We start from the raw sequence: 19,889 nt of genomic DNA, 5'->3' as shown, positions 1-19,889 counted from the left end.
ATCAGCCTGGCGGTGGGTTTTGTGGATTGCTGCTCTCCTTCCATGAGTGCATCTGTCCCTTGTCACTTGGCCTGAATAGCCTCTGTTTATTGCCATCATATTGCTGATGGCTCTGGACTGAAAACCGATGGCAGATGCCAGCCTCCCCTGTCCAGCCACCAGCCCGGGACACCTGCTCTCAGACTTCCTGGAGCATTGTCACGAGCGGGCTGCCGTTGGGAGGGTGGGCACGGATGGGGCTCATGACGGCTGTGGTTTCTCCTCCTGGGTTCTTCCTGAGGTCAGCTTTTGGGCAGTGAGGCAGATGTGAGCAGGCGGGGGAGGGATTCAGCAGCCACTGTAATCCAGGGCAGGCCACCTGACCTACCAGGGAGCCCTGGGGTCAGAAGAAGCTTCCAGAATCCCTCAAATGTTGGAGTGTGCAGATTCCCTCCTCCCTTCCTGCAGTGGCAACTCCCGTCTGTTTCCCTCTTTGCTCACACATCGGGCTCATGGATATAAGCCAGGTGCGTCTGCGGCTCCACCTGCCAGGAGAACAGGGAGAGTCCGAGGCTGATTAATACAGATTTCCATGCGTGCCAGCCTTTCCCAGACCCTTGTGATTGGCAAGAACATCACAATCAGTGACACGTTCCCTACACAGTGAGTTCTCTACCAGGAAGGGAGTGCTCTCCTTCTTGTCAGGCAGGGACACTGAGGCCAGGAGAGGGGGCAGTTGCATGCTCTTGTCACACGGTGATCAGGGCTGGGGGCAGCCTGGAACACTGGCCACTGGGTTGGGCTTTGTGGAGGGAGGGAGGTGGGCAAGGGAGGAAGTGTGAGACTAGGAAGAGCAGCTGGCAGGCAGCAGAGGTTGGAGACTGAAGAACTATGGGGGCCGAGGCCTTTCAGAGGCACAGCCTTTGTCTTTCTGCACAGAGGGTGTAAGGGCCCAGGTGGCTTGCAGTGGCACACCTGGCCCATGGATCAGCTGTGTTTGATGGCCAAGCCGGAGCCTGGGAGTGAAAGGCAGAGCGGGGCTGGTAAAGGGAAACCTCTGTTACTGCGCCTGGGGGTGGCTGCCTCCTACACCATCTTTCCCTTGCTCTCCCCTGAGGACCACCAGGTCTGCCCTGGTAGGAAGGGCCAGCAGCCGAGTGTCCAGCTGAGGTCTTAGCCTCCCTATGCTCTTCCCAGGTGGCAGCTCTGCTCCTAGCAGCGGTGGCCACCTATGACTCAGGGCTGGCATGTCACAGCTCACAGGGGAGCGACTCAACTGCTTGGGCTTGTGGGGAGAGGCGGATTGGGTCTCTCCCTGTCATTTTCCTTTGAGTAAAAGACTTAGGCACATAGGGTTTGGGGGTGCAGCTCAGTGGTACAGCGCTTGCCTAGGAAGTGCGAGGCCCTGGGTTTGATTCCCAGCGCTGCAAAAGCAAACAAACCGAACAAAACCAAAAAGGAAACAGAATTAGGCACACAGATAGACGGGAGAAGAGTCTTGGGTGGCTGCTGCCCTTGCCCACTTGCCCCCTCCCCTCCGACTGACCTCCCTCTATCTCCCACCGGGGCTTGTTCTACCTCTGTCTGCCCTTATCTCTGCCTCTGTCTCTTATTTCTCACCGTGTTTCTCCTTTTGCCTCTCCTGTGTGTTTCCATGCCTGTCCCCTGGGACTTCCCAGCTAAAAAGGGAGCTGCTTCTCTTGTTAGCTGCGACTTTGCTCAGCGAGTGGCTGGCCTCCTGAGCCTCAGTTTCGGCATCTGTGAATTGGACTCGATGCAAAGCTCTCTAGCCCCTCACTTTGCCTCTATCTGGCAATCAGGAGCCGTGTTGGTCTCTCAGGCGCTTGGCAGGATGGCCAGCCTGAACTGAGGGGTGGCTGTTGGATGAATTCTGCATCTTTCTTTGTCCCTAGCGGGATCAAGCAGAGGCTGACTGCCTGGGTTCAAAATCCCCATGGTGACTTGACTTTTCTGTGCCTTGGTTTCTTCATGTATTCGGGTTGAATACACGTCCTTGAGAAGGCTTCTGGGAGAATTAATGAGCTGGGGAAAGGTCTGGAAAGCCTCGAGGCTGTGCCTGGCACAAGTGAGTATTGCAGTATCCTCTCTGTGGTGACTGCGGGGCTGTGGCCTGGGATCCCAGAGAGATGAACAGCCAGGGCCCATGCTGTTGAAGCTGCAGTCTGCAGGAAAGAGACCTGTCAGGCCGCTCAGCCTCGGGGGCCGAGTGGAAGCAGAGCTGAGATGGGGAGCAGGCATCGTGTGGCGAAGGAGGCCACTTGGAAACGTGCCTGAAGGATTCAATGACAAGGTGTACTCTGCAGAGGAAAGTGTCTGGGTCCTGCCTCTCTGGCAAGATATCACTCCTTTGTTGTGGCTCTGAGCTGTCTTGGTGCTTGTGGCAATGATGAGAAAAAGGCTCGGGACAGATGTGCAGCCTGGGAGGGGTGTTTCCAGCTGCCTAGCCAGTGTGGAAGCTGGGAACAGGGCCTGACTCTCTGTTGGCTGCCATAGTAGGGTCCCAGGAGAAAGACTTGGCCCTCAAGGTCCTTGAGGTCGGGCTTGGTCTGCAGCTTCTACCACCTGACTAGAAGTAGCCAGGGGCCACTGTGGCTGCCAGCCCAGTTCCTCTAAGCTAACCAGGAGTCTTGGCTTTCTACACCAACTATCTCTCTGTGTTGGAATTCTCCCAGCCCTAGGCACACACCCACGGCACCCCCAGGCCCTCCTGAGTGCCATCTTTCCCTCCCTCAGGCCTTGTGTGGAGAGGAGTCCCCAGGGGACTGGAGGCTCATCTTCCTTTACCCTCTGCACCCCAGGTTGGATCCACGCAGTCTACACCCCCGTAGACTCCCTGGTCTTCGGTGGGAACATCCTGCATAGCTTCAACGTGCCCATGCAGCTGCGGATCTACGAGATCGAGGACAGAACCCGGGTAAGGAGGCTTCCTTCTCTCCTGGGGGTGGTGGTGGTGGTGCCAACCATTATGAAGTCCTCTGCAGTTCCCCTTTCCCTCTTATTCCCTGTCTTGAGCCAGGCCTGGATTGCAGTCTTACAGGGTGGAGGGGAGGGTATTCTCAAAGAGTCCCTCAAGTTTTTTGATCATCTCCAGATAAAAGGCAGCCAAGCCTCCTTGTGGAAGAGGAAGTGTCTCTTGAGAAAACAGCATAAGATATCAGGAACTGAGCCCTTTTCTTCTCCTGTGAGGAAGGGGTGTGAGGGGCTGGGGGATCTTATTGTTGCTGATGTTTGGAGGCCTTGGAAAGAGGGTCTACCCTGGTCCAAATTCAGGTATTATTGGCTATGCCTTCTCCCTGGGGACCTGAAATCTGATGGAGAGGAAGCCTGAAAATTCCCCCAGGTCCCCTCTCCAAGCTAGTCTCAGTGCCTACTGGGGACATTTCAAGGTCTTTGAGGCCAAGGCTTTCCTCTGCCTTTGACAGTGACAATTTCTCTTATATCGGGTCTCCCCAACCCATGCCCCAGGACCAAGGGTCCATGTGTGTCCTGTGTTCCTTGAGTTTCTCCTACAGAGCTCTGGTGGCTGGGAACTTACCACCCACTTTCCCCATTCTGGGGCTTGAGCAAGTGTCCCCAGGTATCTGAGACAAGACCAAGGGTTGGAAACTGGATCCCTGGGGCAAAGAGGGGCCATTTCTTTCTCTCTCTCTCTCTCTCTCTCTCTCTTTTTAACATGGCTATTTCAATGTTTCTTTTGAGATATAATTCATATAACCATAAAATCTACATTCAAAGTGCACAAATCGGGGTTTTTAGTATCTTTACAACGTTGTGTAACCATCGCCGCTAGTTCCAGAACATTTCATCGCCCTAAAAAGAAACCTCGTACCCATCAGCTGTCACTCCCCATCCCACCCATTCTGCTCCAACAGCCCCCAATCAACTCTCTGTATGGATTTGCCTATTCTGGACATTGGCTATAAATGGAATTGGACAATATGTGTTCTTTTGTGTCTGGCTCTCACTTGGCATGGAGTTTTCAAGGTCACCCTACACTGCTGTGTGTATCAACGCATCGTTCCTTCTTAGGGCTCAGCACCCTCCATTGTGTGGGTAGATGGTACCCTTTCTTCTTGGGATTTGCCTTGGAGTTACCTCTTTTTGGCCTCAGAGAGGCATTGATGTGCCTGGACCCTAAAGAAGCATCTCACAAAAGAGCAGCTCTGGGCCAAGTCCATCTTCCTGATCTTTTTTTCAGGCCCAGGTCTTCTTCATGGAATCACATCCTTGAGCCAAAGTCTTAGCCACTATGTGAACTGGACCCCTTCAATAGTCCTGATGTGGAGGGGCCTGGTCCAGAGGTTCTCTGGAGAAGACCCAAAGCCCTGGTGGGCAGTCATGCTTACTCCAAGGGCATGTGGACATTTGCAGCTGGTATATTTGCTGCCTGTGATGTCCAGGTCTGCAGACACTGGGGTCTGTGACTCTGTGCAAACCCCTTGTTTGTGGGCTTTCTCCCCTCTGAAACCCACCCTACCCTCCTGTCCTGGTCTGGAAAGACCAGCCCAGCCCTGATCTGGAGTGTGCTACTCTGGGCTGTCCAGGGGAAGGCACAGTTGAGGCCCGAGTAGTGTCTCACAGTCCGGGTCAGTGCTGTCTGGGGCTCAGGCCAACTGTTCTTTGGTCCTGAAGAGCAGGCCAATTTGTGAGCATACCAGCAGGTGTGGCTAGAAACAGAACAATCTAGAGCGGGAGGTCAAGCTTAGGACTTTCCAGGCAATTCCTGAAAGCCAGAGTCAGGCTGGAATTTCTAAAGACTTTGGCAACTTGCTGGGCAGCCGTCCCCTCCCCTGGGAATCTGAGCATGTATCCCAGAGGATCTGGGCCCCATCATTCCCAGAGAAGCCAGTTCCCTCCCCCACTGGCGGTGCTCAAGGCAGGAGGCAGGCTTCACGCTTAGCTCTTGTGGAATATTGTGTCCATATTGAGATGTGTGGCAGGGCCCCTCCCCCAAGACCCCCTGTCCCTGTCCTCTGAGTGGGCACCCATCTGGTTTCCTTGGAGCAGGTTGCCAGATGGGGGGATGGGGACAGGCTGGGCTGGAACCAGCGGCAGGCTTTTTAATCTGCTTTGATTTCTGGTCTTTGGAGAGGGGCTTGGCTACAAGGCTCAATTGTTTATGTCTTAGGAGCCAAGGCAGACAAAAGGCACTGCAGAGAGAGTCCTGGAAGCCAGATAAAATGCCAGGGCTCCTTGTCAGCTCACTACAGCTTAATTCTTTGCATCCCCTTGAGCTCCTTTAAGAAGGTTATCATCATTTAAAAATAGTTTTTCCCGGGCTGGGGATATAGCTCAGTGGTGGAGCACTTGCCTAGCATGTGTAAGGCCCTGGGTTCAATCCCCAGCACCGCAAAGGAATGAATAAATAAAAAGTAGTTTTTCCAAAAGTCCTTAAACCTGGCTTTGCTTGTGGAAACCACATGCAGGAGGTGGGCCGGAGGACTCTCAGTCTAAAAGGCCTGTGATGTAGGTTTGTGTTAGAAAAGGAATTTGCCTTTGTGGCTGAAGATGGGGGATCCCCATCCCGGCTGGAAAGCCCTGAGATTCTCCAGGAGGTCATGTTTTGCTCTCACTGTTGTAATTTTTCTGGGCTGGATGGTAGGTGACCTCACCTGGCAGTGTCACTGCCCATAAGGTGGCAGGTCAGGTACAGGCCTTAGTGCCTGGTGGATTTCCACTCCCTCCCCACTCTGAAGATAAGAATGATGGACAAAGTGTCCTGGTATGGATGCTATATGCTGGTCTTCTAAGATAATGTCGTCATGATCACGATGCGCTTTTAAATCTGGTTAGGTTAATAAGGGACAGGGATGGTCCAAATGATCACTCATCAAACTGCTGCGTCTCTTATGCTTATCTTTTTTTTCCCCCTGCTAATGGCTTTAGTGAAAGCAGCCTTCCCAGAAAAGGTAATGCCGACACATCCATTCCCTCGCAGCCAGCAAATCTGTTTGGAAATTGCAAATAATTTACCCTTCCTCTCCCCCTCCCTACCCCCCCACCCCGCCATTGGATTTTTTTCCCCCATTGATTTTTTTTTTTCCAGGAGAAAAACAAATTTTAAGGCACTTCCACCCACCCTTGTGTTTGACTTGTGAAACTCCTTGAGACCTGGGAGTTCTAGATGCACTGAGACACCTCGGCTGTCATCTCCAAAGGCCGTTCAGATCTCAGATGACTGAGGCCTCCAAAGTAGGGCTCAGGCCAGGTGCCCCTCGAATGGGCCTTTGGAACTCAAATTGAACCTTGCGATCACCCCGAAGTGCATGTCTTTTCTGACTGCCTTGTCCTGCATTTTGGACTGAGGTCAGTTAACAACTCAGTTTGGTGAGGCTCCGAGTTTGTCACCAAATAATATTGAGCAATCGTGTGTTTAATGTTCCCAGGCATGTGGCTGAAACCTTTTGAAGGCGAAGGGTGGAAGGCGACAACCCGTTTGTAAGTCAATTCTTTGCAAATTTTGTTCTGCGCAGTCTCCTCTCTTGGAAAAAAAAATAAAAAATAAAAACAAAAACCAAAAAACAAACCCTCAAATTCCTTCATCAGCATTTATTTTCACCCAGCTGGTTTCCCTTGGGTTCAGCAACAAAGAGGGGAGATTTATCTTCCCCTCCTGAAATACAGCCCCTCCATGTTTTTGTGTTTTTTTTTTTTCCTAATCTAAGAAGATTCTCAGGCATCACAGTGCTCATCCATGGCACAGTGGCTTGGATGATGTCCAAAAAAATTTGAAAAGTCAAAATGAACTTCAGAGTTTTACCAGTCAAGTAAAGATATACCAGTGAGAGCCTGTCTTCCTCAGCTTGCATTTGAGGGACTGGGTGATTTGTTTCAAAATTCCAATGGGGGGGAGGAGCTGAAGACCCCCCAAAACCCTTTATCACAGGTGGTCAAGGTCTGCTTCATGCTGAAGAGCCCCTCTCTTTTGTAATCTCCAGGGGACATGGATCCAGTAACTGTGCAAAAAGATTAATACCACAGCAATAAAACTGGGCTTCTCAGAAAGTAGCTGGAGCCAAGGAAAACGCTAGGTTATGATCCCACCTCCATGCATCTCCCCAAGGAGCTGGAAAGCATGCGACGGCCATGACCTCATTCCAAAGCATACCACCCACCAGAGGCAGGGAGTGCAAATGGACCCAATGGGAGGCCTCAGAAACTAAGCTAGCAGGCAAGGGCAAGGAGCAGAGGGCAGGTGGGAGATTTTCCAGGTGGGTGCCTGGAGAACAGCAGGTGTGCTTGAATTTGTCTCCATCCCAGAGGTAGAGCGCTGCGCTTGTATTGTCAGCAGACGGACCAGGGGAGCTGGGCTGGCAGAGCGTGTTTGCTTAAGCTCCAACTCCCTGAGTTCCTGGTGGGTGAAAGAGGTGAGGGGGTTTCTGACTGACACAGACAGACCCTTGGCAAGAGAGCTAGAGAGCAGGCCAGGGGTGAGCGCGGTCAAGCAAGACCCCCGTGTAGTGTCTGGAGAAGAGGGCCCTGCCGTGAGAGATGGGGACCACCCTCCATATCCTTGCTCTTCCCTCACCCACTCAGGATGCAGTTTCCAAAAGGCTTCTCTGTGCCAGGGTATTGCTTCCTTCCCATCTTCTGCTGCCATTTCCACTGTGCAGATCCCGCACTGCCATCCATTGGAATTCCCCCCACCCCTGGGGAACCAAACCTTTTAGATTCCATCCACTTTCTCACCTTTACTTCCCCCCATAAGAAACATCCAAGGGGGCCTCCATGTGGACTTCCAGGTGTGTGCGCCCTGGTGTCAGGATGTTTGCGTCATGCCAGGGACTTGTGCCCCAGGGAGCCCTTGGTAGCAATACAGTCTGGGGCAGCACAGGTGGTGTGGGGAGGAGCAGGAGGTGGACACCTGAGGCCCCCGCCCCTGGAGGTAGGTGAGGCCACACCCCATCTTCATTGGTTCTCCCCACAGCCTCCTTCCCAGAGTACAGGAGGAGGGTGTTCCATAGCCTGTCTGCAGGTGGGTAAGGCTTGGGGTGGGTTTCTCCCTTTAAATGGGGAGGGAGAGACAGCAGAGTCTGTGCAAGAACATTCTAGAACAAGGAGCCCATGTATGTTGTAAGCTGGGGTCAGGCTGGGCTCCCACCTACAGATTCCCATAGCCACTGTCAGCAGGGTAGGGGACAGCTCTGTTTGCCTGCATCTCACAGAAGCACAAAGTCAAGCCCTCCACCTTCCCGGGCGTGCGGCCTGGGGACCTCTGAAGCAATGCCCTCATCCAGGCTTCTTCCTCTGCCTCATCGGTGCATGCTGCTGGCATCCTCCCTTCCAGCGCCTGCCTCCCCCCTCCCCTCCAGTGATACCCCCCATTTTTCCCTGCCGCCATTTGTGCTCTTGCTAAGATGATAAGAGTGACCCCAACCTATGGAACCTGCCCCCGCTTCTCTCCCTCCTGTCCCCGTGGCCCTCAGAAACTGACCTGTGCCCACCTGGTCTCTGCTTTTAGGTGCAGCCCAAGTTCCGTTACCCCTTCTACTATGAGATGTGCTGGTATGTGTTGGAGAGATATGTGTACTGTGTGACCCAGCGCTCCTACCTCACTCAGGAATACCAGAGAGAGTCCATGCTCGTTGGTGAGTGACCCCCGGAGCCCTCAGACAGCCCTCATGGCTGGGGCAAGAGTTGTCTCTTCATTGGGGACTGGGGACAGTCTGGGATTCAGGGGATTCTTTTGAGCCAGAGTGTTGGGCAGAATCCTAGACATCCCTCAGGGGAAGGCAACCTTGTCAGGTTCTCAACTGGAATACAGAAGCCAAGAAAAAGAACCCATGACCCCCAAGGAGTCACTTTGTCACCTCCAACTCACGGCTATGCAGATGGGGGGAGTAGCAGGTCACCAGCAGGTTGCAGAAGCAGGACTGTCCCACAGAGCAAAGAATCCTGGTTCTTTTTCTTCCCCTGTGGTCACCAGCTGACACCCCCACACAGACACTCCCTGGGGGTTGGGTTTTGCTCTAACTGAGCAGGCCCGTGCGCAGGCCTTCCACACAACCCAGGCTGCCTTTGTGCTGCAGCAGTGGTGGCGAAGCTAGCTTGGAGGCACAGGGGAGTGTTCAGAGCTGCAGCTGCTGTGCCCTGCAGGGCCACTGGTACTTAAAGGGACATCATCCCTGCTGCATGGCTGTTTTTTAATCTTTTTTTTTTTGGTATTGGGGATTGAACTCAGGGCACTTTACCACTGAGCTACATTCCCAGCCCTTTTTATTTTTTGACACAAGGATCTCCCTAAGTTGCTAAGATTGGCCTCGAACCTGTAGTCCTCCTGCCTCTCTGCCTCCCAAATGGCTAGATGAAGGCGTGCGCCACCGCACCCAGCTTATCCTTGAGTCTTGACTCATAGATGCCAGCTCTGGAGTTGTGTTTAGCAGTGACAGTGAGCCATGACCTGCAGTATGTAGGAAGAGCACAATTCTTCCCATCTGTTTTGCTGAGCTGCTAGTGCTGAGGGGTTTTCCTGGATGTCATATATCCCATCTCAGATGTGAGATTGGTTCGTCTCTCCTAAGGTCTCGTGATTTCTCCTGCAGTCTCCAATGTGTAGCACATTCATGTGCCTCCATAAGCTTTCTTCCTCTGCTTCTTTGGCTCCCATCCTTGCTGACTTGTGGGGGTTCAGGCTGGCATGGAATGGCAACGAATGTTCCTGCTGGGGTCATTACAGGGTAGCATTCATTTGCCACCTGGGATGTCAGCTTTGTCTGTGGGAACTGTTGGGATGTAGTGGCAGAGCACCATGTTGCATCCCTATCGGTGTGTTGGAAAATCCTGAAGCCTCACAACCTTCTCTTCTGGGGGCTCCCAGCTGCGCAGGAGAGATGGGAAATAACCCAGAAATAGCAGGATGTCCGCAGTGACTGCAGCAGCTACCTGCTCCTGTGGGGTCCAGAGGCTGGGGAGAGTAGAAGGACTTCTGATTTTGTGGTAGTTCCCAAACCTGGAAACAGAGGGTCTGTTCTCTTGCTTGGATATTTAGGGTAATAGAAGAACATTTCTAGTTCTGTTAGCAGACACAGAGGACTCCTGAGGCTGTTTGGGTAATCAGTGCCCACTTTTGGTTTACATTTTCTTGCCACTGTTTTGCCCCTGGCCTTTCTGGCGCCTCTGCCAAAGAGAGGGAGAGGAGTTAGGGAGGCATCTGGTTTATCGTCTGACACTTGCATGCTGGAGCTGGCTCAGTGCTGCTTGATTAATCCTCAACCTTCGCCTTGTATTTAGTTTCTTCTGTGTGGTACTGGGACTGAGGATCAAATCCATGGTGCTCTGCCACTGCATCCCTAGCTATTTATTTTGAAACAGGGTCTTGCTAATTGCTAGGCTGGCCTGGAACTTGCAGTCCTTCTGTCTCGGTCTCCCAAGTAGCTGGGATTGCAGGTGTGGGCCACAGAGCCCAGCTGCCCCCCCCCCCCCCCACTTCCTGTGGGGCTGGGGATCAAAACCAGGACTGCGTGCATGATAGCAGGCACAACAGCACTGTGCTACACCCTCAGTCCACACCTTGCAGTTTTTTTTTGTGTGTGGTGCTGGGGATTGAACCCAGGGCCTTAGGCAAGCACTCTACCAAGTGAGCTACATCCCCAGCCCATACACCTTGTGTTTTTAAAACAGCTCTATTGGGATGAGGTTCACATATCATATGATTTACTCATTTAACGTGTGTAATTCAGTGGATTTTAGTAGATTCACAGGTGTGTCAACAACTGTCACCACAATTAGTTTTATAGCATTTTCATCACCCAAAAAGAAAGCAGTGCCATTTAGCTTTCATCTCCTTATCTCTCTTTCTATACCCCAGCCCTAGGCAACTACTAATCTACTATATTATTATTATTTTTTCCTTCTTCATTTCGTTTCTGCAGTGCTGGGGATTAAACCCAGGGCCCCATGCATGCTGGTTAAGCAGTCTACCACTGAGCTACACCCCCAGACCATTTAATTTTTTTTTTTTTTTTTTGAGACAGGATCTTGCTGTTATGATCCTTACTTGTGATCCTCCTGCCTCAGCCCGTCGAGTTACTGGGATAACAGATGTGTGCCATTGCACCAAGAGCTAATCTACTTTCTTGTCTGTAGAGATTTATACATTAGGGACTCTGGATTAAACCCAGAGGCACTGAACCACTGAGCCACATCCCCAGCCATTTTTATGTATTTTTAAAAAAATTTATTTAGTTTTAGATGAACACACAGTATCTTTATTTATTTTTATGTGGTGCTGAAGATTGAGCCGAGTGCCTCACATGCGAGGCAAGCACTTTACCACTGAGCTACAGCCTCTGCACCCACTTTTTTGTATTTATTTAAAGACAGGGTCTCACTGAGTTGCTTAGGGCCTCTTCAAGTGGCTGAGGCTGTCTTTAAACTTGCAGTCCTATCTCAGCCTCCCAGGTGGCTGGGACTATAGGTGTGTGCCACTGTGCCAGGATCATTAGGGACTTTTCATACCATTGGAATCAGATGACACTTTTTTTTTTTAATTTTTAATTTTTTTTAAGAGAGAGAGAGAGAGAGAGAGAGAGAGAGAGAATTTTTTTAATATTTATTTTTTAGTTCTCGGCGGACACAACATCTTTGTTTGTATGTGGTGCTGAGGATCGAACCCGGGCCGCACGCATGCCAGGCGAGCGCACTACCGCTTGAGCCATATCCCCAGCCCCCACATGGTTTTTTTATACACTCAAAAATTGCCAGGAAGAAGCAGAGTTGGGATGTGAACCTACGTCCAGCTAATCAGTTTTTCTGGAGGTCAGGAGGTGGAGGTCTACAGGATCGTCAGAGAAGGCTGATTTCTGCAGTGGTGGTGGGGGGAGGGGTGTAGAGAAAGGAGTTCCAGAGCTTCCATAGGGGTTGGTGATCATTGTCTGTCTTACCCCTGCAGATGCCCCAAGAAAGGCCAGCATAGACGGCTTCTCATCTGATTCCTGGTTGGACATGGAGGAGGAGTCCTGTGAGCAGCAGCTCCAGGAGGAGGAGAAGGAGGAAGAGGGAGATGGGGCAGATAAGGTGCCCAAGCTGCCAGCCGATGGCCCTGCCTCCCCCACCAGCACCCCCTCCGAGGAGGAGAACCTTGGCAAGAAGCCTAAAGCACCTGCCATGCAGTTCCTCAAAAGGACCTTGTCCAATGAGTCAGAGGACAGCGTGAAGTCTACCACGATGCCCATAGACTACCCCAAGACACCCAGCGGCTCTCCTGCCACCGAGGTCTCCACCAAATGGACCCACCTCACCGAATTTGAACTGAAGGGCCTGAAAGCCCTGGTGGAGAAACTTGAGTCCCTCCCAGAGAACAAGAAGTGTGTCCCCGAGGGAATCGAGGACCCCCAGGCCCTCCTGGAGGGCGTGAAGGTGGGCAGGGGTCATGGCTGGGGAGATGGGCAGGTTCTTTTCATTGTGACAGTGTGCAGGTTGGCTCAGGATGGCTTAGTGCACATGTTCAGAGGATCACCTAAGTGCAGGGAGGGCCTCTGTCCAGGCAGGACTGCCTAGGGCAACTGAGCAGGGGTCACCATTAATGGCTGCACAGGGACTTCCTGATAGCATCTGGCTCTGTGGTTGGCAGCAGATTCTTTCATTGTACTTGTTGGAAGGCTGAGGTCTTGCTGGCCGAGGGGTTGAGTGTGGCAGTAATTTGGTTTCTCCCTCCTGGTCAAAAGGACTTGCCACTGTGGCTGGTTCCCTGGAGTGTGCATCTGTGTCATGTGAATAGGTTGTATATCCCAATGGTCCTCTTCTAGCTAATGTGGTTACCACGTGATGGCCTGAGGTTCAGAGGTCTTTGTTTTCATCTTCATTTAACCAATGAGGGTATAGGCTCAGAGAGGTTAAGGAACTTCCCTGAAGTCTCAGATATGAGGATGCAGGAGAGAGTATCCAACCACACAGAACTGCCTCCCGTCTCAGTGTGGCTAAGGCTCTGGTGTAAGGCTGCAGAGACATTTGGGTTTCCTCCTACAATGTCTGATGCCCAGGGAAAGCCACCTGCCTTCTGGGGCTGCAAACTGAACTTGCGTCTTCTTTAGGAATTGGTCATTCATTTGTTCTTTCAGGAAACATTGTGTTGGGCCCTGGGGTACAGAACTATTAGGACTATTCCTGCCATTGAGGGGCTCACTGACCAAGGACTGAACTTTGGGGGTCAAAGACCTGGGATCTGCATCAGGTAGCCTGGCAGGTGTTATCAGTAGAGGGTGCTGGTATACAAAACCCCTAACTCCAACCTTGTGTTATTTTTTGCGGTGCTGGGGATTGAACCCAAGGCCTCCTGCATGCCAAGCAGGTGCTCTAAGAGTAAGCCACATGCATGGAAATCTATTTCAGTTCATGATCCCTGCCCCACTTTCCTCTTATTCTCCCCTGTGCCCCCCGCGCCCTGGCAGATCTTTACTTGTGAATGGGTCTTTTTCATTACTTTATGAGTTTGGGAGGTTGCTGACCTCTTAAGAGTTTTATTTTCGTAAAACTCTCCACCCTCCAAAAATTTATAAAATTTTACATGCAACATTAAGAGATCTTGGACTCGGGCTAGGGTTGTGTCTCAGTGGTACAGCGCTTGTCTCACTTGCGTGAGGCACTGGGTTCGATCCTCAGCACCATATAAATAAATAAAGGTATTGTGCCCATCTACAACTTAAAAAAAAAAGAAGAAATGGCAAGACTTGATTTAAAAAAAAAAATAGAGAGAGACAGAGAGATATCTTGGGCTCCTAAGCCCATTTCCTAATCTTGCTGTGTGTCGTCTATGCCCTCTCCTAACCCCTTCACCCAGTAGCTCTACCACTGAATTACACCCCCATTCCTAACTGTGCTTTTTAAAAAATTCATTTGTGGTAGTGGGGATCAAAGTTGGGGCCTAATGTATGCTTGGCAGACACTATCCGCTGAGCTATATCCCCAGCCCTTTTTAAATTTTATTTTGAGACAGGCTCTAAGTTGCTGAAGCTGTCCTTGAACTTGAAATCTTCCTATCTCAGCCCTTGAGATGCTGGGATTACAGGCATGTGCCATGGTATCTGGCTCTAAATGTGCTTTTTTTTAAAAATTTTTTATTAGTTATTGATGGACCTTTATTTATTTATTTGTTTATATGTTGTGCTGAGAATCGAACCCAGTGCCTCACACATGCTAGGCAGGCACTCTACCACTGAGCCACAACCCCAGCCTTTTTCTTTTTTTAGTATTTATTTTTCAGTTTTAGGTGGACACAATATCTTTATTTTACATTTATGTGGTGTTGAGGATCGAACTCAATGCCTTGTGCATGCTAGGTGGGCTCTCTACCACTGAGCCACATCCCCAGCCCTAACTGTGCTTTTTTAATGTTAGATTTCCTAAAGGAAACCTTAGGATTCTTTCATGTAGCTACTTTTTTTTTCCTTCTGAGATCCCTTAAAATGAAAACAAAGGTATTTTCATCAATCATAAAATAATGAATGGCATTGGGTTCTGGAAATATTGCAAATGGTTTAAAATCTGATTCATCTGAAGAAGAAATGGTCCGTACTTTTGGAAAAACCCCATTTTTAATTTTTATTATTATTATAAAATACCTCATGTGTCCTATCCTAGTAGTGAGTGGTCAGATTTCTTCTGGAGATGAGACTTGGCCCCGCCTGTGGCCCTCACCTGTACCTCCAGATGTACCTCTAAGGCTGGATCCAGCCTAGACCTCTTGATGGTGTGGAGGAAGCCTGGGGCAGGCAGGGGCTTAGACAAAATGCAAAGAGTCCAGTGCCCTGCCCTGAGGTTTAGTGGCAGCTCATGATTGTGTGTGTGTGATTCTATCAGTGACTGCGTGTAGTGCAGGTGTTTCTGTGTGTAAACTAGCAACCTTTGGTGGAACTTTTTTTTTTCTTAAAGATGATTTAAAGGGCTGGGATTGTGGCTCAGCAGTAGAGCGCATGCCTAGCATGGGCGGGACCTGAGTTCGATTCTCAGCACCACATAAAAATAAAGGCATTGTGTTGTATCCATCTACCCCCCCCCCAAAAAAAAAAATAAAGATTCTCTCTCTTAAAAAAAAGATGATTAAAAAAAATTTTTTTTTAGTTGTAAATGGACAATAATACTCTTTATTTTTATGTGGTGCCAAAGATCAAACCCAGTCCTTCACACATGCTAGGCAAGTGCTCTACCACTGAGCTACTTTTATTATCTTCATCTTACAGATGAGACAATTGAGGAACAAGAGAGGTTAAAAGTAACTGGCCTAGGCTACACTTGCTGTTCAATAGGTGGGGGAGGGGGTGTGTGTGCCCACTGTTGCCATACTGTTTTTTGTTTTTTTTTTTTAAAGAGAGAGTGAGAGAGAGAGAGAATTTTTAATATTTATTTTTTTTTAGTTTTCGGCGGACACAACATCTTTGTTGGTATGTGGTGCTGAGGATCGAACCCGGGCCGCACGCATGCCAGGCAAGCGCGCTACCGCTTGAGCCACATCCCCAGCCCCATACTGTTTTGTTTTAATGGATATACAGAAAGAGATTTTCTCACTTCTTAAGAGGTCACCCACATTCAGGGAGATACCAAGGTGGCTGCTTGGTCTTCTCTACAGAACAAGCAACAGATTTGGTCCAAGAATATAAGTTGTATATCGGCAGCTCCTGGGGTCAAATCTAGACTCCAGGCATTGCATTTGGCCTACAGAGTATGAAACATAGTTTGTAAATAGCTGCCAACATTAAGAAATATGGAGCTGGGTGCAATGGTGCAGGCCTGTAATACCAGTATCTCTGGAGGCTGAGGCAGGAGGATCACCAGTTCAAAGCCAGCCTCAGCAACTTAGCGAGGCCCTAAGCAACTTAGTGAGACTCAGTCTCTAAATAAAATGTAAAAAAGGACTAGGGATGTGGCTTAGTGGTTAAGCACCCTTGGGCTCAATTCCTGGTGCCAGAAAAAGAAAGAAAAAAAGATGAGGAGTTATATAAGTTTCCTGGTCCACGTTCCTCGTTGACTGCAATCACAGGAGGGTAGCAGTTGACCCTGTGTGTCCCAGTCCCCACCACTCCCTACTGTTTCCCTGAGTGTCACTTTCTGCTTACCATTAGTTTTGCGAAGTCTCTTTTTCACACACCTTAGCCGCTTAGCTCATTTATTGAACTTAGCTGTCTAGAGATATTTATATTCCTGAACATTGTCTGAGCAGTTCTTCCAGGCTAAAGAGCTTGTAAGCTGGGTGCACTACCCTCCTTAGGGCCCCAGGAAAACAGAAATTCCCCTAATGTCTCAATGCTCTGTGGTCAGGTACCTGCAAGGGGAAGGCGAGTCTAGTCATCTTCAAGAGCGGAGAGTTCCTGGTTGTCTGGACAGGCCATTTGCCCCTCACTATCCCACAAACCCTGACAAGGTTCTGAACCTGGGACTCACCTTGGGGACTGTTGTCACAGAAAGTGGGCAGCCCCTTCTTCCCAGTTGTGTGCTCTTGTCTCTTTAGTTTTCTCTTAGATGGTGGGGATTCTTTGGCCTTGGTTGGGGGGCGGGGGGGGGGGAAGACACACAGCTCAGCTCAGGAATTGGATTGGAGACAGAAGTCACTGCTGATGCCCACTTCCACTGCTGCTGTTGAACGATTCCTGCTTCTGGCCAGAGGTGGTTCTCCCTGGTGATTGACTAGTTTCGGTCTTTGGCTTGTGTTCCAGAAAATGGTCCCTGTCTTCTGTCTTCCTCTGAAATCTCAGAGGTGCTGCTCATGGTGGCTCATGGTGACCAGAGCCCCTGGGATTGGAGGGGTTCTTTCTGACTCTGGTTCAGCTCCTTGATGGCTAGTTTTGGCTTTTACCCTCCCTCCCCTTTTTTTGTTTTGTTTTGTTTCATTTGTAATTTTTTTTTTAATTGTAGGAAAATACATCAAGCACAAGTTTTACCATTTTAAGTTTCCAGCTCAGCAGTGTTAAGTACATTCACAATATACTGCAACTGTCACCTCTGTCTAGTTCCAGAACCTTTTCAGCACCTCAAACAGAATCCCATGCCCATTAGAGATCACTTCCCACCTCCAACCTCAACCAGCTTTCTGTCCAGGTTTACCTGTTTTATTGTGACTCAGTTTTAAATTCTGACATTTGCTTCTAAAAATTATTTTTGTGGTCTGGTGGGGCATGCCTGTGATCCCAGCAGCTTGGAAGGCTGAGGCAGGAGGATGGAGAATTCAAAGCCAGCTTCAGCAACTCTCGGCAATTTAGCAAGGCCCTAAGCAACTTAGTGAGACCCTGTCTCTAAATAAAATAGAAAAAAGGGCTGGGGATGTGGCTCAAGGGGATAAGAGCCCTTGGGTTCAATCTCTCGTACCCCCTTCCCCAATATTTTTGTCAAGTTGTAAGCGTGACAGTGTTACATGATCCAAATAGAAGATTTAACAAGGAATTAGCATCTGAGGATAGAAAATATCCCCCTCTTCTCACACCCGGCAGGTAACTAACCATAAAAAGGATGACTTCTAGAGTTTTCCTCTCACCCCCACGTATTTAAACACATTCAGTGTCCATTGCAATCCCTGGGAGGTTGGTTCCAGGCCCCCACAGACACCCAGATCCACAGATGCTCTAGCTCCTTATATGAATGGCAGAGAATTTGCAGATAGCCTAGAAACACTCTCTTAAACACTTTATTTTTATTTTTAAATTTTTTTTATTTATTTTTTTTTTTATTTTTTTAAAGAGAGAGTGAGAGAGGAGAGAGAGAGAGAGAGAGAGAGAATTTTTAATATTTATTTTTTAGTTTTCGCCGGACACAACATCTTTGTTTGTATGTGGTGCTGAGGATCGAACCCAGGCCGCACACATGCCAGGCGAGCGCGCTACCACTTGAGCCACATCCCCAGCCCCATATTTTTTTATTTTTTTGATAGACCTTTATTTACTTATTTATATGTGGTGCTGAGAATCAAACCCAGTGCCTCACACATGCCAGGCAAGTGCACTACCACTGAGCCACAACCCCAGCCCTCTCTTAAACACTTTAAATCATATCTAGATAACTTATAACCCCTCAGACTATGTTTATGCTAGGTAACTAGTTGTCATACTGCATTTGTTCAGGGGATGATGATAAGAAAAAGAGGTCTGTGTGTGTTCAGTATAGATGCAGTTAAATAAATATATATATTTGATCCTTGGCTGAATCCATGGACATGAAGGGCTGCTGGGAGGACTGTATAATTTTTTAAAAAATATTTTCTTTTAGTTGTAGGTGACACAATACCTCTATTTTATTTGTTTATTTTTATGTGGTGCTGGGGATTGAACGCAGTTCCTCACGCATGCTAGGTAAGCGCTCTATCACCAAGCCACAACCCCAGCCCCCAATTTTTTAATAAAGATAGTTTGTTCTAGGCTTGGCATGGTGGCGCATGCCTGTAATCCCAGCAGCTTGGGAGGCTGGGCAAGAGGATCACAAGTTCAAACCCAGCCTCAGCAACTTAGTGAGGCTCTAAGCAACCCCCCACCCCCACCCTGTGAGATCTTGTCTCTAAATAAAATATTTTTTTAAATGGGCTAGGGATGTGGCTCAGTGGTAAAGCACCCCTGGGTTCAATCCCTGGTACCCCCCACCCCCCCACCCCCGGCAAAAAAAAAAAAAATTAGTTTATACTGCTCTGTGATTTCTTTTTCTCCCTGGAAACTCTCTTTTTTGTATGTTCATACCTATAAATCCATTTTACTCTTTTTTTATTAATATTTTTTAGTTTTTTTTTTAATATTTATTTTTTGGTGTAGATGGACACAACACAATGCCTTTATTTTTATTTGGTGCTGAGGATTGAACCCGGGGCCTGCCGTGCTAGGCGAGTGCTCTACTGCTGAGCCACAATCCCAGACCTTTATTTTATTTCTTATATATTTGCGGTGCTGAGAATCGAACCCAGTGCCTCACACATGCCAGGCAAACACTCTACCGCCAAGCTACAGCCCCAGCCCTCCTACTCTTTTTTGTGGACAGAACTTTTTAAAGTTGCACTTGTCCCTTCAGCCATGCTGTGGGCAGACAGTACCTTGGTGACTTGCCTAGACTGGTGTTTATTTAGATTCAAGCTGAAGTAACCACCTTATTTAATTTAGTTTATGAAAGGAAAGGCGATTCCAGTCTTTTTGTGAAAGTCTTAAGAAAGCCACTCTCTTTCCTCTCTTGGTGGAATCCTCCAGGAAGTTGGCACCAGGTGCCTTCAGTGACTCCCTTCTGCAGGACACTTATTCCAACAAAGGTGTCACGAAGTTGGCCTGTACAAAATGGGAAGAGCCGGAAATCAGGAGTCACGTTTGGTGTTTTTCTTTCTTTCTTTTTGTTCTGTTTTGGTCCTGGGGATTGGACCTGGAGTACTGTACCAATGAGCTATATTCCCAGCACTTTTTATTTTTTGAGACAGTTTGTCACTAAATTGCCAAGGCTACCCCATCCCCCTACCTCCGTCTCCTGAGTCTATAGGCCTGCACCACCATGCCCAGCTTCACATTTGGTTTCTACCCTTAGCTACTTGCCTCGTGACCAGGGCCACACTCCCTCCAGAGGCTCCTGGGTTCCCTTCCTTGCCTTCTCCAGCTCCTGGTGGCTGTAGGCCATCCTTGGCTGTCCTGCTTGGCTTGTAGTTATGTCACTTCCAACTCCCCTGGGGGATGAGTGTCAGTGGCTGTCTTCTCTGTGTGCTGTCTGACTGATACCAGTCATTGGATTAAGGCCCAGCCTAATCCATTATGACCTCATTTCAGCTTGATTCAGTCTCCAAAGACCCTGTAGTTGCATTGGGAGGCTGTGGGTGCACAGGATGTTCGAGGGGTACACTATAAAGCCAAGACATCATCTTTTCCTTCTTGGATTGGCCACCATTGATCTGTGTGCCATCCCTCCAAGAAGCGTCTCTGCTTTCAATTAGAACTTAGGGAGATTCT

At 49.2% G+C, this 19,889-nt stretch overlaps 1 protein-coding gene across 13 annotated transcripts in view; it reads left to right on the top strand.

Moving 5' to 3' along the window:
* The window catches only part of KDM2B (lysine demethylase 2B), a 126,651-nt gene that overhangs the window by 49,350 nt on the left and 57,412 nt on the right, over positions 1-19,889 (top strand). For all 13 annotated transcript variants that reach the window (XM_081285203.1, XM_081285202.1, XM_081285201.1 and 10 more), the window contains 3 exons: positions 2,799-2,914; positions 8,462-8,588; positions 11,891-12,357. In XM_081285203.1, the coding sequence (XP_081141329.1) occupies positions 2,799-2,914; positions 8,462-8,588; positions 11,891-12,357 (710 nt within the window). The remainder of the gene's footprint in view (positions 1-2,798; positions 2,915-8,461; positions 8,589-11,890; positions 12,358-19,889) is intronic.

The sequence above is a fragment of the Spermophilus citellus genome (assembly GCF_964194105.1).
Source record: "Spermophilus citellus genome assembly, chromosome: 3".
NCBI classification, from domain to species: domain Eukaryota; kingdom Metazoa; phylum Chordata; class Mammalia; order Rodentia; family Sciuridae; genus Spermophilus; species Spermophilus citellus.
Note: the sequence above shows the minus strand (reverse complement) of the source record. Positions and strands in the feature narration are given on the sequence as shown.